The sequence below is a fragment of the Lachnellula hyalina genome (genome assembly GCF_007821495.1).
Source record: "Lachnellula hyalina strain CBS 185.66 chromosome Unknown contig00022, whole genome shotgun sequence".
Lineage (NCBI taxonomy): Eukaryota > Fungi > Ascomycota > Leotiomycetes > Helotiales > Lachnaceae > Lachnellula > Lachnellula hyalina.
Window position 1 is genome coordinate 127,365 of NW_022157136.1, and position 14,227 is coordinate 141,591.

At 47.5% G+C, this 14,227-nt stretch overlaps 2 protein-coding genes across 2 annotated transcripts; one reads left to right on the forward strand and one right to left on the reverse strand.

Moving 5' to 3' along the window:
• Positions 1-3,994: 3,994 nt before the first annotated feature.
• Positions 3,995-5,800, reverse strand: cna-1 (Serine/threonine-protein phosphatase 2B catalytic subunit; the record flags this gene model as incomplete). The annotated part of the gene is made up of 3 exons (XM_031147454.1): positions 3,995-4,915; positions 4,965-5,554; positions 5,626-5,800. 3 exons carry the CDS (start codon positions 5,798-5,800, stop codon positions 3,995-3,997), a joined length of 1,686 nt encoding a protein of 561 aa, XP_031007853.1.
• An 828-nt stretch (positions 5,801-6,628) lies between these two features.
• LHYA1_G002479 (WW domain-containing protein) lies at positions 6,629-10,584 on the forward strand (the record flags this gene model as incomplete). Its single annotated transcript, XM_031147455.1, has 4 exons — positions 6,629-6,641; positions 6,697-7,221; positions 7,349-9,424; positions 9,839-10,584. 4 exons carry the CDS (start codon positions 6,629-6,631, stop codon positions 10,582-10,584), a joined length of 3,360 nt encoding a protein of 1,119 aa, XP_031007852.1.
• Between the last annotated feature and the right edge of the window lie 3,643 nt (positions 10,585-14,227).

Consider the following 14,227-nt stretch of genomic DNA (forward strand, 5'->3'; position numbering starts at 1 on the left):
TGGTGGAGCATGGGCAACACGTACAAGGGCAGAGCTTGAGAGGTTAGTCCGGTTTCCTGTTACGTTTTTTATTGTTGATGGTACCTACCCGTATTGCGTGCCTTTTTACCCCTGAATTTACCTGCTGTTTTGGGAGATATGTTTATGTAACTGTACGTATATCTGTTATTGATTTTACGAGTTTTTCGTTTATATCTACATGTTATATGGGGGTTCAACGACTTCAACGAGTTCAACGAGTTTCTTGAATCGAATTGAATTGTATCCAAGATCAAGCTTCACTAAGCTCTGACGGCGTGGAAGAGATTTCCAGCACTAATTGCTTCGTAATATGTTGCATGGTCCCCAATGGTCCCCAAGCCAGCGCCAGACGGGACGGTCCTTGTCGGTACGGTACTTCTAAGACGCTTCAAATGTGGCAGGACGGAAGGTACTCGCTCGACAAGGAGAGGAAGGGGTCTACTCTACTATACCGGAGTCCTGGTTTACTAAGTAATCTCTGTTCATTGGTGTTTGTTCGTTGGACCTAAGCAGGTGCAGGTGCAGGTGTAGCTCGATGACGCCTTATTTCATGCGGGATCCTTGATATCACGAATCCACACGTGATGAAACATTTCACATGGACCTCCATCTGCCATCTCCACCTCCACCTCACCTGCCACATCCACCCACCCCCTCAGATAGCGTATCGCGAATATATCTATCGCTTGTACCGCTTGTACCGCGAGAAGACTTGTCTCTCTCCTAAGCAAACGGGATCTGCTCCGTATATGGTTTTCACTATGAAATAACAAGAAAACTAATTCCAATAGATGCCCCAGACCAGCAGCAGAATATCCCAAACTTCAACAACGCATGGGAACACCAACCCCAGCACCAACACCAGCATCTACACCCCCCATTGATACCTTACGCGATGCGTAATCAACAGCAGCAGCAACACCAACACCAACACCAACACCAGTATCCTCCCATCAACCCCGCCTACGATCCATCATTCTACCCATCGTCTACTGATAGCACGCCGCCAAACGGCTTCTACATCAACACCCACCACAACAACCCGCCAAGCATCCAGCCACAACATGGCCAATCCTACCCCCAGCAAATTCTCTCACCCACCTCCTCAACCTCAACCACCGATCCGGACTCCGAGCAGAAGCGTCTACGCAACACGGCAGCTAGCGCACGTTTCCGCGCCAAGAAGAAGCGCCGCGAGCAGAGTCTTGAAAGGTCTAGCACCGAGAAGCGCGAGCAGGTGCAGCGCTTGGAGAACCGGGTCGGCGAACTCGAGGAGGAGAACCGTTGGTTGAAGGATCTGGTTTGGGAGCGTGGAAGCGTGAGGGAGAGGAAGGAGAAGGAGTTGAAAGAGCGGGAAGGGAGGGATGAGAAGGAAGAGGATATGGGGAAGAAAGAGGGAGAGAGGAACGATGGGGTTGGAACAGACTAAATCGACAATTAAGGTGGAGAGGGGCGGGGGGAGGGAAGGGGCTGGAGGATGTCTCTCGGCGGTCGAGACAATGCGGTTGGTGAGAGGAGCTGTAGGGCGAAGATGGAAGTGAGGCGCCGGCGACTATTGGTACTTGCGAGGGAGAAATATCGGGCGGCGGGAGAGACTGCGATGCGATATACGAGACAAGACAACAAATCATGAGGTTCATGATCAAACATATCGCCACAACGTATCTCCTAAAACACGGATGAACCGAATCGCGTCAAAAGGGATCTACAACGCCAAACATACCTGGTATTAGCTGGGAGGGCACATATTTTTCATTCGATGGACTAGTTCTTACCTTTATTTTTGTTTGATTTCCTTGTTTGAATTTTCCAATATCTCATTCGGTATACTCTTGGATGGAACTCCCTTGGACATAGTAACGACTTGTTATAATTCTTAGCAGATGAACGATGGAAGGATTTGGGACCTCTGACACGGCAATGATGATGATGATGATGGTGGACAGAGTTACACGACCTGGTACACATGGTAGTTGGGAAAGACTTCATAATATAGTTTGGAGTTTATACTTACTTTGCACATGTTTCCAGAAGCTAGCCTGCCCTGCCTCTCCTCTCCGGGGCTGTCCAACGAGACAGACAAGAAGACATACGCCTATCTCCGGCACACTTCCGTGTGCGTGATACTTGTGCCACCCCACAATCGGCACCATATCCAAAAGCGACTTTTCTTCGAAAGCCAACTCCCATCCATGGCGACGTAAACGGTAAAGCACCCACCCACCCAAAGCGACAGGTACCTGGCCAGAAGAATATCGATATGCCTTGCGGCTTTCTATGAGTAGGCGTATAATTCCTATACCACAGACCAGATAAGCTCATCATCCACTCCCCTCCACCCCCCGCCTTGCATACACTGCTTTCTTTCTAGCAAACAAGCAGAGCTGACTACGCGCAAGCCAGCAGTCCCAGCACAACAGACCAAAGAACCATTCACCCTGAACTCGCACAGATCTCGCGAAACGACAGCAATGAAGCGAATGCATTCGGAGCGCCAAAGTGCTATCCACCACGAACATAGTCTGTCTATAGCAAGCGCTCACTCGCCCAGCAACTTCCACATCGACACTAACGCCAGATCCAGAATGAAATGAAAGCCAACCAGCAAGTAATCAACTCACCACAAACGCCCGCACGTACGCAAAGGCTAGATTTTTCGAATATTCAACCAACCATCGAGATGTGGATTTACTCCTCACTCACAATACAAATCGAAAATCATACTACTCTTCTCCTCCGTATAATACCCAGCACGGCATATAACAAGAACACCACAAGTTAAACCCTGCTTCCTTCCCCGCCCTTCCCTTCTCAAAATATACAAACACAACACAAGGTCCTACTTGCTTTTCACAGCCAAGGAAACAACGGGAAGCGAGTCTTGAGTCTTGAGTCTTGCTGATTACCCCCTCTCCCCCCTTATTCATTCGTAAAAGGGGGAATTTCCATCCATCCATCCATCCATGTAAGTAAGGGACAACAAAGCAAAAGACAACAAAAACAAGTACAGGAAATACATACCTTGCTACAGTACATACTCCGTAACAAGATCTAAGCCAGGAGCAGAAAAAAGCCCCCCACTCCACCCAAAAAAACAATAACAATAGCTTACCTCTGCAGGAATACCTTACCTTCCACACAGCTACAGTAGTCTACTAACCCTACCTTACACTATACAAACAAACAAACAAGAAAATGCAATGCAATGCAATATATCCAGCGCATATATTGTATTCAAACCCCCACCTAAACCAGAGATAGATAGACAGACAGCACGCACGCTGTATCTATGAAAACATGTAAGGGGTTTGCATGAGATGGGATGGTGTAGTGCAGTGTCTTTAAAGGTCTTCCATCCTTCACCCATGCCAAGTAGTAAAGTAAGTGAGTGTCTGCTTTGCAGAAGGGTAGAAGGGGCATGATATGTATGCATGGACGTGCAAGGCGGAGGGGTGGAAGTTGAAGTGGAAGTGTGCATGCATAATAACAAAACGCCCATGAATGAAAACATCGTATTGGAGATTTGATAGATGAAGACATAGATAGCAAGCAGGCAGAAATACATAAAACCGCTACAGTACAGCTAGGCAGCCACTTGGCTTGACTCAATTTAGTCAGGGTATTAGATCAATTTGATATCATATAAGATAGGACACACTTCACCAGTTTCAAAATACTACAGACATGAACATTATTGGCATTATCCCTTTGCATGACTTCGCTTGTCTTTCTTTCATTCATTCTTTCATTGATGCCTGCGACACCGTAAGAAACTGTCAGTCGAACTACCATGTTTCGTCTCCGCACCCATTCATCAATTTCTATCACAATCATAACCCAGTTATAATCTGCATTTCATTGATCGGAACAAACCAAACCTTGCACTTTTTGTATATACGCTACCTCTTACGATCCCTATTTCAACACAAAAAGTGTTAGGAAAGAACTTTCAAATGGAAAGGAATGGGAATTCTTACGTGCTCAACCGTCTAGAAATCATCTGTAAACCCGTATCATTATCCGCACTCTCCTTTGCCCTCTCCAGCGCATTCGCTCTGCCTTCCTCGCTCTGTCGCGTGACCTCCTCAGGGCTAGGTGGGAGCCTCTCGTTCTGCAGGTCAACTTTACGTGCGTCCTCGAAGTTGTTAATGGCATTCTTTATGCCTTCTGCTCCGAGCATAAGTGTCCCAGCAGGGAGTCTGCCTCCTGATGCTGTCTTGAGTTCTGTGACTCGCTCCGACTCTTCGCGTAAGACTTGGAATACTCGTGATAAGCGGCCGATGGCAAGGATCTTATTCTTGATGGCTCTTCGCTTGAATTCGGTAGATTCCGGGTCTAAGGGGGTGATTGCGGTTGATGGAGAGACGGGGCCGGGAGAGACTGTTGATGGAGTGGCGTCTTCTTTGAGTTCGTCTTCAGAGGAGACGCTCAAGATTGCAATCAGCATGTCGGTGATCTTCTCGCCCACGAAAGGTAGAGACCAAGTAAAGACATCCATGAAGTTGGGAAGCCAGTATGGATGTGGGGTGCAGTTGAATTGTCTGATGTTCATGACATTGTTCTCATACTTGAGGACAGCGGCTTTGTTGTTGTAGACGTCGAGGTAGTTGGGCGCGGAGAAGATAGTCATTACACTGGGGAAACCAGTTGTCCGGGTCTTGCGATACATTCGGTATCCAGCATCTTGAGCTTCGTGCGCACGGATGACCGATAAGAGATTATTCTTCTCTAGGAAATTACAGGCTGCGGGGTAGGAAAAGAAGTATGAGCAACCTCGCACGTGATTGTGAACAAAATACTCCGATGTTTTCTCTTGGCCAAATTCTTCCAGTGGATCTGCCCAGAGAATATCGCACATTAGGCCGTGGGTTGGGGGTTCGCGGAAGCGATCAATCTATTTTACGTCAACAGGCGAACTGTGCCACAAGTTCGGGTATACTCACGTTCTTCAAGTCATCCAAAGTGTGTAATTCCGGGCTTAGGCCACCATGAATACACAAGAACTGCTTGTTCATCACAGCAGCCAGCGGTAAAGCGCAGAAAGAATCCATACATGCCTCGTAAATCTTCTCGGAATACTTGTGTTTGCACTCCAGCTTGAACGTGAAGTAATCCGTCAAATGTCTGCACTCATGGTTTCCTCGAAGTAACCATAAGGTGTTGGGATACCAGATCTTCAACGACCATAGATAAAGCACACACTCGATACTGAAATACCCTCTATCGACGTAGTCCCCTAGGAAAAGGTATCGAGTCTCAGCAGGATCGCCACCAACCTCAAATAATTTCATCAAGTCGTAATATTGGCCGTGGACATCGCCACATACAGTGATCGGAGCATCCATTTCTAGGAGGTTGGGTTCTTGCTTCAAGATCTTAGTACCCTCTTCAATGATGTACAATGCCTGCTCCTCTGTAAGGCGACCTTCTCGGTAAAAGTGTTGCTTCAAAAAAGCCAAATTTGGCTTCGAGGGGTCTTGGGGAGAGAAGAATTGCTCGTCGGTCGGTGGGTGCATTGCGGGTGCCTGTACATCTACAAATCCACATCAGCTTTTGCCTTATTCATGACGAAATTGCTGCCAGGGTGGAGAGGGATTGATTTACCTTTGCAAACGCGCTCCATTGTGCTGACTTGCGTGTTATCTTCCATGGTATGGAGTGTGAAGTCGATCTCAGGGACTGGCTTCTTTTGGTGAATCGCTCTCAGAGCATTGTCGACCTGGGCCCGGTTCTCCGTCTTCCCAGGCACCAGGGGGTTAGTAGACTCCTCGCCGTCCATGGTGACGGTGATTGAGCTGATGAGGCTCTTGATGGCTTGTGATTCTAACGGCGCGGCGAAAATGAACGTGTGGAGATATCGCGTTTGCGGGAATTGGAAGGTTACAAGGTCCTAGGTGAGGATTTGGAAGGGGGGTCGTTGGGCACGAGTGCAACGGGGGTGGGCTTGGTAAGCGCTAGAAACCGGGGAGAATAAATTTGGCGTCGCTATTCCAAAAGCAAGTCAATCCTTGCGAGGTGTACTGATGGTCGTGGGGTTTTGTTCGTGGTAGGGCTGGATGTTGCAGCTGACTACGTAAAGTTTGGGGAAGATTACAGGTGGAATTGAAGGCGGCGAGAGGAGAGGCTCGTGAAGGTGGTGACTTGGCCGACTAGTGCGCTTCGAGTTACTGTGCGTAGATACGTACAGTAGGGGTCAACCCAAGCTTTTGGGGGAGGAGCGAGAGCGAGAAACATCAGACGAGAAAGATTCAGGTAAACACCAATTGCCATGTGTTTCCATGTATTTCTATGTGTGAAATGAAACGAAATGAGGCAATGCAACGCAACTTGGAGTGCCTGATATCAACCTCGTTTACAAAGCAGTTTCATCACATTTGAAAGTGTAGAGCTGACTGTCTTGTTACCTACCGATCAACACGACAAAGAACGGAAAGGAGAGGGGTTTCGCTCCTGAAGGTTGCCTGACCTTCACCTTCTTCCACACCTAGAAGGCTGCATGAATCAACTTAAAACTTGGGCAGCGAGTAGAGCCTTACCTTGAGCTTAGATACATTGCATCTATCAATACACGGCTTTTGACTTTGGGTGGAATCACCCCATCGCGAAGATGCATGAAAACAGTAAGTACCTTCTATGCACAGCTTGACCCAAGCTAACCGCTCCCCTCCTATCTAGAGCCGCATCCACTCCTGGCCCAAGTGCCATTGACTGTATCACCCTTCGTCTCCCTCCCAGCCTCAACGACTCTCCCATACACTTATAAAACCCTCCCCTCGACCCTTCCGCCATCATCTACAGGAATCACAGCATCAGCCGGAGGCGAAGACAAAACCCCATATATCGTATCCTCATCAGGCCACGCAGCGCATCCAGATGAGATAATCAAGTCTTGCAAAGCTCTACAATCATATATACAGAAAGTGCAAGATGATGCTGATAAAGAGCTTAAAGCATGGGAGGATTCTATAGCTGCTAGGGAGCTTGCAGAGAAGAGGAGGGTTGCGCCTGGCTGGCTGGACAGTGAGGCGAGAATATTGGAGCCGGAGAGGAAGAACACTGGGACTGGAAGTCAGGAGCTTGCACATGAAAATCTTATGGACGCAGATGTATCAAGAGCTGAGGCATCTGGGTTGCAAGGGACGCCAGTTGCTCTTCCTAGGGGTGAGGGGGATGAATTAGATCGTGCATTTGGGGGCTTAGGTATCAATCAAATTTGAAGATTCAAATACGATAAACAGGAACTTTCATTGCTTTAATAATCCTATAAATTCTGATATGTGTATAGCATTTATGATAGCTGGTGGTTGAGCTCAATAATAGCTCCAAGGCTTTGGCGGCATTAAATGTGGGCCCGAGCTCAAGAAAGCTCAACCTCGCCCAACCCAAAAACCCTTCCCCTCGAGCATCACGATGCCTCCACGAATACCCCGGGTCGGAACCTGCCTCTCTAAAACCTCTCGAGTGGCAATCGCGCCCAGAAGTTCACAAATATGTCCAATCTGTTCCCTGTCGCGGACTGCACGCTCTGCGACTTCAACTAAACGGCGACGTTTTCAACCCAAATTCCTACTATCAAGCTGCCGACAACAATCCGGAACCGCCAGCGCGTCGACAACAAATGACCCGCCCAGAGTCCCACCAAAGTCCCCAAGATTGGAGCTCCACGATGCCCTCCTCGAGCTCCAAAAAGATGCTGCGAATTACATCAACATCTCCAAACTCCAGCTCGCTCTCCGCGGTCTTGAGCAAATACCGGGTGAAGAAATGATACGAGTCGCAATACTAGGAATAGCAGATGGTGGGGCATCACTTCGGAAAGCGAAAGAGTTGCTCAGACTACTTCTCGCGGATCCGTTGAAGTCAGAGGAAGAATGGGAGAGGGTCTTACTGGATCATCGGCCGAGGAGTAAACCGATCCTTATTCGCGTGGGAGGTAATGGTGTGGAGGAGGGAGGATATAGTTCTCAGATGGTGCAGGAAATACATGTTTCGTCGCCGACGATCGGAGGATATAAGCTGGAAATTTTGGTGCTGGAGCTGGGTGTGGAGGGCATGGCAATGGGACAGCAATTAGATCGGTTCTTGGACTCTGCATTGGTGCCGACGATGGAGATCCCGACGTCGAATACGGGAAGGTATACGCCCATTACTACGCCTGTGCATAGGTCATTACTTGTTGGGCAGGGTATACGGGGTGCCAGCGAATTCTTATCGATGTCTTCCCTAAGCACCTTGCAGGAGGAGCCATTTCATAGCTGGAATATTGTCCAGCCAGCTGTTGATTTCCAGGGTGAAAATCCAGCTGAGAAAGAAAAACTGCCTATTCAGTTCATTGATATCAGTCAAGCTTCTTCTGCGCTTGGCTCGTTCAGAAAGAGTGTAAACAACGCTCTCGATTACGAGCGCAACTGGTTTGCAAGCGGTGTTCCCGCACTTGTTGAATGGATGAAGATAGGCAAGGAGGCTCCTGATGGAGTACTCAGACGTCCTATTTATTACCTGATTGAATCACTGCTTCTCAATACAGAGCATTCCATACGTCTCGAATCAAGGCGTCAGCAGGATGCACACCTTTCTAGGAAGATATCCTCAGTAGTTATCCACCGTCTGCGGAAAGGTCTTGCGGAATGGGCAGAAGGAGCGCATACTGAGCTCCGCGATCAGCTGGATATTGCATTCCATGGCCGCCGTTGGCGGAAACTGGGGTGGTGGAAGCTGTTTTGGCGCGTGGATGATGTATCCATGATTGCATCTGACATTCTGAATCAGCGTTTCCTTACCGAAGCTGAAAAAGAACTCATCTTCCTCGCCGGACGCATCGAAGAAGCTGGAATATTCTCCGTGTCGACCGCCAAACCTGAGAATTGGGCATACAAACCTATTCAGCTCAAGAAGAAAGAGCTTAAATTGGGTGTTAGGCCACCGAGGCCAGATGTTACTGATTTAGTTATACAGGAGGATACACAGGAGGGCAAGATGAAGAACCAGCCATGGCCATTGAACATCCCACTCACGAGATCCTACATTGCCACTGATACTGTTCCTGCTCTGCAAGCACTAGCGCAAAAGCTCGTCTTGCAAACTCTTATTACATCCTCGTCTTTCTCTGCCTTTGCAGCTCTTACATATATCTCTACACTCTCAACGGGATTGTACGAAGCAGGTGCTGTTGCAGCAGTGGGTATTGTGTGGAGTTTGCGCCGGATGCAGGGGAAATGGGAGACGGCGAGGACGTTCTGGGAAGGAGAAGTGAGAGAGGAAGGAAGGAAGGCTGTTAGGAGCGTCGAAGGGATTGTGGGGGATGTTCTGAAAGTCCCTGATGATATAGTACCTGTTGATCCGGAACTAAAGAGAGCGGAAGAGGTTTTGACTGAAGTAGCGCAGAAGCTTAAAGCTTGTGACAGTGTATGATAGAAATCAAATAATACCACTCTTAATTCGTCCGGATGGATTTCAGTTTCATTTACCTCTCCCTAATAGGTATCCAATGATCTTCTAGAACTTGAACAATACCGGGTGAATACGAATTTGGCGTAGCATGGGTTTTGGCGCAAGCTAATTCTGCCGCTGTACACAGCCCTCAATATTTCTACTAACTCGTCATTCAGCTTTGCAACACAACTCCAACTCTAACTTCAACCCCAGTATCTTGAATTGGACGTGACGTAAAAAGCACGATTTCGCATTCAAACCTATTTCCTTTGTCACACTGAACCATTGGCCGCGCCACGATTCTAATTTACCACCATGGCCGAGAATACGGCGCCATCACCAGCCTCCGGAAAACCGAGAGACAAATCGCCGAGGCTGGATACAGACGCGCCCGAGCAGTCTACCACAGCGATAGAGTCAAAAGGAGTTCCGCCCACGGATCTCGAGGATGGCGAATACGAAGAAGGCGGCCAAGATGAACCAGACAAGCAGAACAATAGCAACGCACCACCACTCCCCGATGAAGCCCCCCCTCTACCTTCGGAAGCCCCTCCCTCAGATGACGGCTGGGCGCCCATCTGGGAAGAAACTGCTAAAGCCTTCTACTTCTACAACCGCTTCACGCACGCAACCCAATGGACAAATCCACGAGTACCCGACACCTCAACAAATACAACCCTACCACCACCACCAGGCCTGTCTCCCGCCCCAGCTCCAGAAACCTCGCAAAGCCCTCCCCCTCCAACAGAGGCAGTAATAACAGGCTACAACCCAGCCATACACGGTGACTACGATCCCAGCGCCTGGTACGCTCAGCCATCCGCCCCTCCACCCTCTGCCCCTCAAGACCCAAACTCCGCGGATCCCTACGCAGCTACCGCAGCCTTTAACAGATTTACCGGACGCTTCCAAGCCCCAGAAATCAGCACGGATAATTTTAACGACGAGAATAAGTCGAAGCGGCAGATGAATGCGTTCTTCGATGTCGATGCTGCGGCGAATAGCCACGATGGGAGAAGTTTGAAGGCCGAGAGGAGTGGAAAGAAGTTGAGTAAGACTGAGTTGAAGACCTTCAAGGAGAAGAGGAAGGCGAAGAAAGAGGAGAAGCGGAGGGCTTGGCTGAGAGATTGAGAGATGGGGGATCGGCGTGGAGCATTTACTGGCGTTTTATGGAATAGGGATGGTGCATTTGGATTGGATGGGATGGGGTATAGGGAGTTTGGATTGATGAATTCCAGGAGCTGGCGAAGAGAGGTTGGGTGTTGTACAAAATAATTGAGCAAGCTTGCGCCTAGAAGAGAAGATACTAAAAGCATATTATCAAGGCCTGTGGCTCAAATGACACAAAGTACTCGCTATCTAGCAACGTTTATATATACCCTTGATAGGAGAATTTCTTGTGAGTGCATGGCTATTTCTGCATATTTGGTTTTTTGACCTGCAACAACTTTTTCTGGTATGAATATTATTTTTAATTGATCAATTTATCTCTTAGATATGAACTAAATTGAAGGAAAGCCCGAGATGTGTAGAGACCATTGGCCGAACTATACATATAGCCTTAGCGCCGCTTATAACATCCACTTTATTCATCACGTTACTACAGTATGATCTCCCAACTCCTCATATATTCTTTGGAAATTAAGATACGTTTAAGTGGACTCGTAAAGACATGTTAAATTGTCAGGCTCGGGAGAATTCACACGCTTCATTCAAGCTTCTATCGCAGGAGCTTCAAGATTTGACTTGAGTACCTTACTCAAAAGTTTATATATACGCTGCCAAATATTGAACCAATTCTGAAACCCTATATCCCTCTATAAACACCAGGTTTTCCAAGTCATAACTCCTTATCAAAATCTAGTATCTTCATTCGAACAATCCGAAAAGACGCCACCACCAAGCCATTCATCCAGAACATCATATTTGCCTTCAGCCCTCCATACAATCGATGAAAGTATCAAAGTGAAAGAGGTTAAGTTCTTGGTACGTCCTTAACTACAAGGGTAGTTGGCCCCAATATGGCCCTCATTCCAGTTTTTGAAAATCTCATCTTCACTGCAGATGGGGATCTGAGTGACGCCAGGCAGATCAATGCCATTGCCGCCAAGTAGCAACTCGCTTTGTGTGTTAATTGCCACAGCTGGATCAATCTGTTGCCAGCCATTCTTCCCACCATTACCAGCTTTCCCTGCAACCGCACTACGAAGCAAAATTAACTGGTGCTCTTCTTATCTCAAAAAATACAAAGTGAAGTGAAGGACTTACCTCTTGACAAAATCGTCGCCTGTAACGCCGCCCCATTTCTTGCCATCGAGAGCACTGCTTCCAGGGACGTTGGTGAAGGGATTGTCGTCGCATGACTGGAACATAGTAGCAGTGCAAGATACGGATGGCCCGGATACCGAGACGATATAGTATAGTTTATTGTCCGCACAACCCCTTAAGGGACTCCCCTGAGTATGCTTCATTTTTGGGGTTTGGTCACAGGCGACACCAGTATCTCTGTATGTAACATTAGCTAGCTAGAACATTTATTATAGGACAATAACGTGCATGATAACGGGCTTAACGTTGGTGTTGGAGAGTGCCCAGGCTTGTGGAATCATATATCCGTAAATGGTCTTCTGAATCGGACCTTGAGCATCGACGTCGCTGATTGCAACGTCGCCTGTTAGCATCTTCCCATCTGCGATCATTCCGCGTAGTTGTTCGATAGAAGCTGCCGAGCCGTTGAACATGTTAGTATTTAATGTGTCAACTGTGTGTTGCCAGACAGTCGCCATTGCATCCATGTTAACTTCAAGAGTATTCGTGGTGGTTATTGACGTCTCACTGTGTAGTATTAGTACAATATGCACATTATAGATATTAGGTTGCATATAAATACGCAGCTGTGTTATCTTTCGTAATAGCAGTGCTTGCAATGACTATGGGACCTAATGTGTCCTTGATTGCAGCCAACCCTACGCTATCTTTTATAGCAGCAGGCATCTTGAGCATCACTATAGAAGAACAGTTAAAATATAGTTTGACTGTAACGATATGACATGCTTTACCATTAGTCCAAATGGGTCCAAGTGCCAGGCCGGCTCCCAGTGAGACGAAGCTGATGATGGTTTTGAGCACTTGGGAGCTGTCATCGATTGGCGCAAATTGGGCGCTGAATTGTCCCATATCCGGCGTGAGATGTCCCTCTGCATTATTGAGCGCACCATAGAAATTGACATTCATCTATGGCTGTAAGCAAACGGACTTCACATATTCCAGAGAATGTCTTGGGGGTTACTTACATCGCTTATTAGCCTCAAGCTCTCCATAACCATCCACCCCGTTGCAAAATAACCATTCTGACATGCCGTACCAGACACACAAGAGTTCTTGACCGCTACCGTACCGCATTGGATATCTTGCGGTCCGTTGAAGAATTTGCTAAGTGTTTGGATAAAGCTCAGTCCGGTGTTCTGGTTAGCATTCCAATACGCAACGGCATCCGTGTATGCATCATCTGCGTACATATACGACCATCGGCTCTTTGGGTCTTTAGTTGTATCACTGTAGTAAGGCGATCGACAGTCTCTGGCTTGCCAGGACGGCACTCCGTAAGCGACGTGGGCCAGGTTCGTGAAGCCTGGGGGCGGAGCCGTGATGCTTTCCGCGCAGTACGATGTAGTACTTGCACTTGATGTAGCTATCTGGATATTCTAGGTTATAAGCGAGTTAGTATATCCCTTTCAAGTGCTTGAGAAAAGGGGCACCTACCGCCATAGTCTCGCCACATTGGCAATAGACATCTTTGGTAGGTGTGGGGTCGGGCCAATTGCCTGTCGTCCTATGCAGAGTGTTTAGTATGCCCGTCCCAAATAGAATGTAAAGCTCTTACGTAGTAAAAGTACAAGCCGTGTTTGTGATTGTGGTGTGCGAGGTCAGGCTGATGGTCTGTGTTGGTATCGTCTTATAATCACAATATTTCGTTGTAGAATTATTCAGGGCCGAAAATGGGCCAAACATATTGCAGAAACACCAGGACGACGGCTCATTGTTCATTCCCATCAAATCATTGTTTCCTTCGGTGCAGACTACTGAGAAGTTTCCCGTGAGAACACTTGGAGCACTAGTAGTGCGTGGTGCTGACGAGGCGGATGTTCTTGACGTTGTGATTCCACTCTGGCGTGTTAAGAGAGTAGTTGTTTGATGGCCATTGGTGCTAGACTGTGCATCTATTGGAGAAGTCTGTTAGATGGCTTGAAGTCAACGATTATTTATGGTTATCGACTTACAAGTGGAACCGCTAGCGAGGACCAAAACCATCCAGACACTCAACGGCGCCATACTGTGGTTTAAAGAAGGAGGTTTTGCCTGAAGCAAAAGAATAATCTGCAATATAACAAAGAGGGGATAGTAAGTTCTTGATGCTAAAGAGGGTGATCTTATGAGAAAAATCGACAATAACCCAAGAAATAGAATGGACATATGAATGAATAGGCTTATATAGATGATCTATATGTTCTAGACATTCTCTTAGAAGGATCATAATAGAAAGCTTCCTTCGCGCGCCAAACATATATCAGCTTTCTTATCTGCCTATCTTGGGATAGCTTCATCTCTTCGCTTGCCAATAGAGAAGGAACCGAAGAGCAACCGAGGAGGAATCAACAAACGAAGGAAGGAACGAACGCTAAAGGAACAGAAATAAAGAAAACTGATAAGAAAATTGGCAACATACAGATCCAGCTTTGTTATCGTCTTTCCCATGGCTTTTAAATAGGGTAAA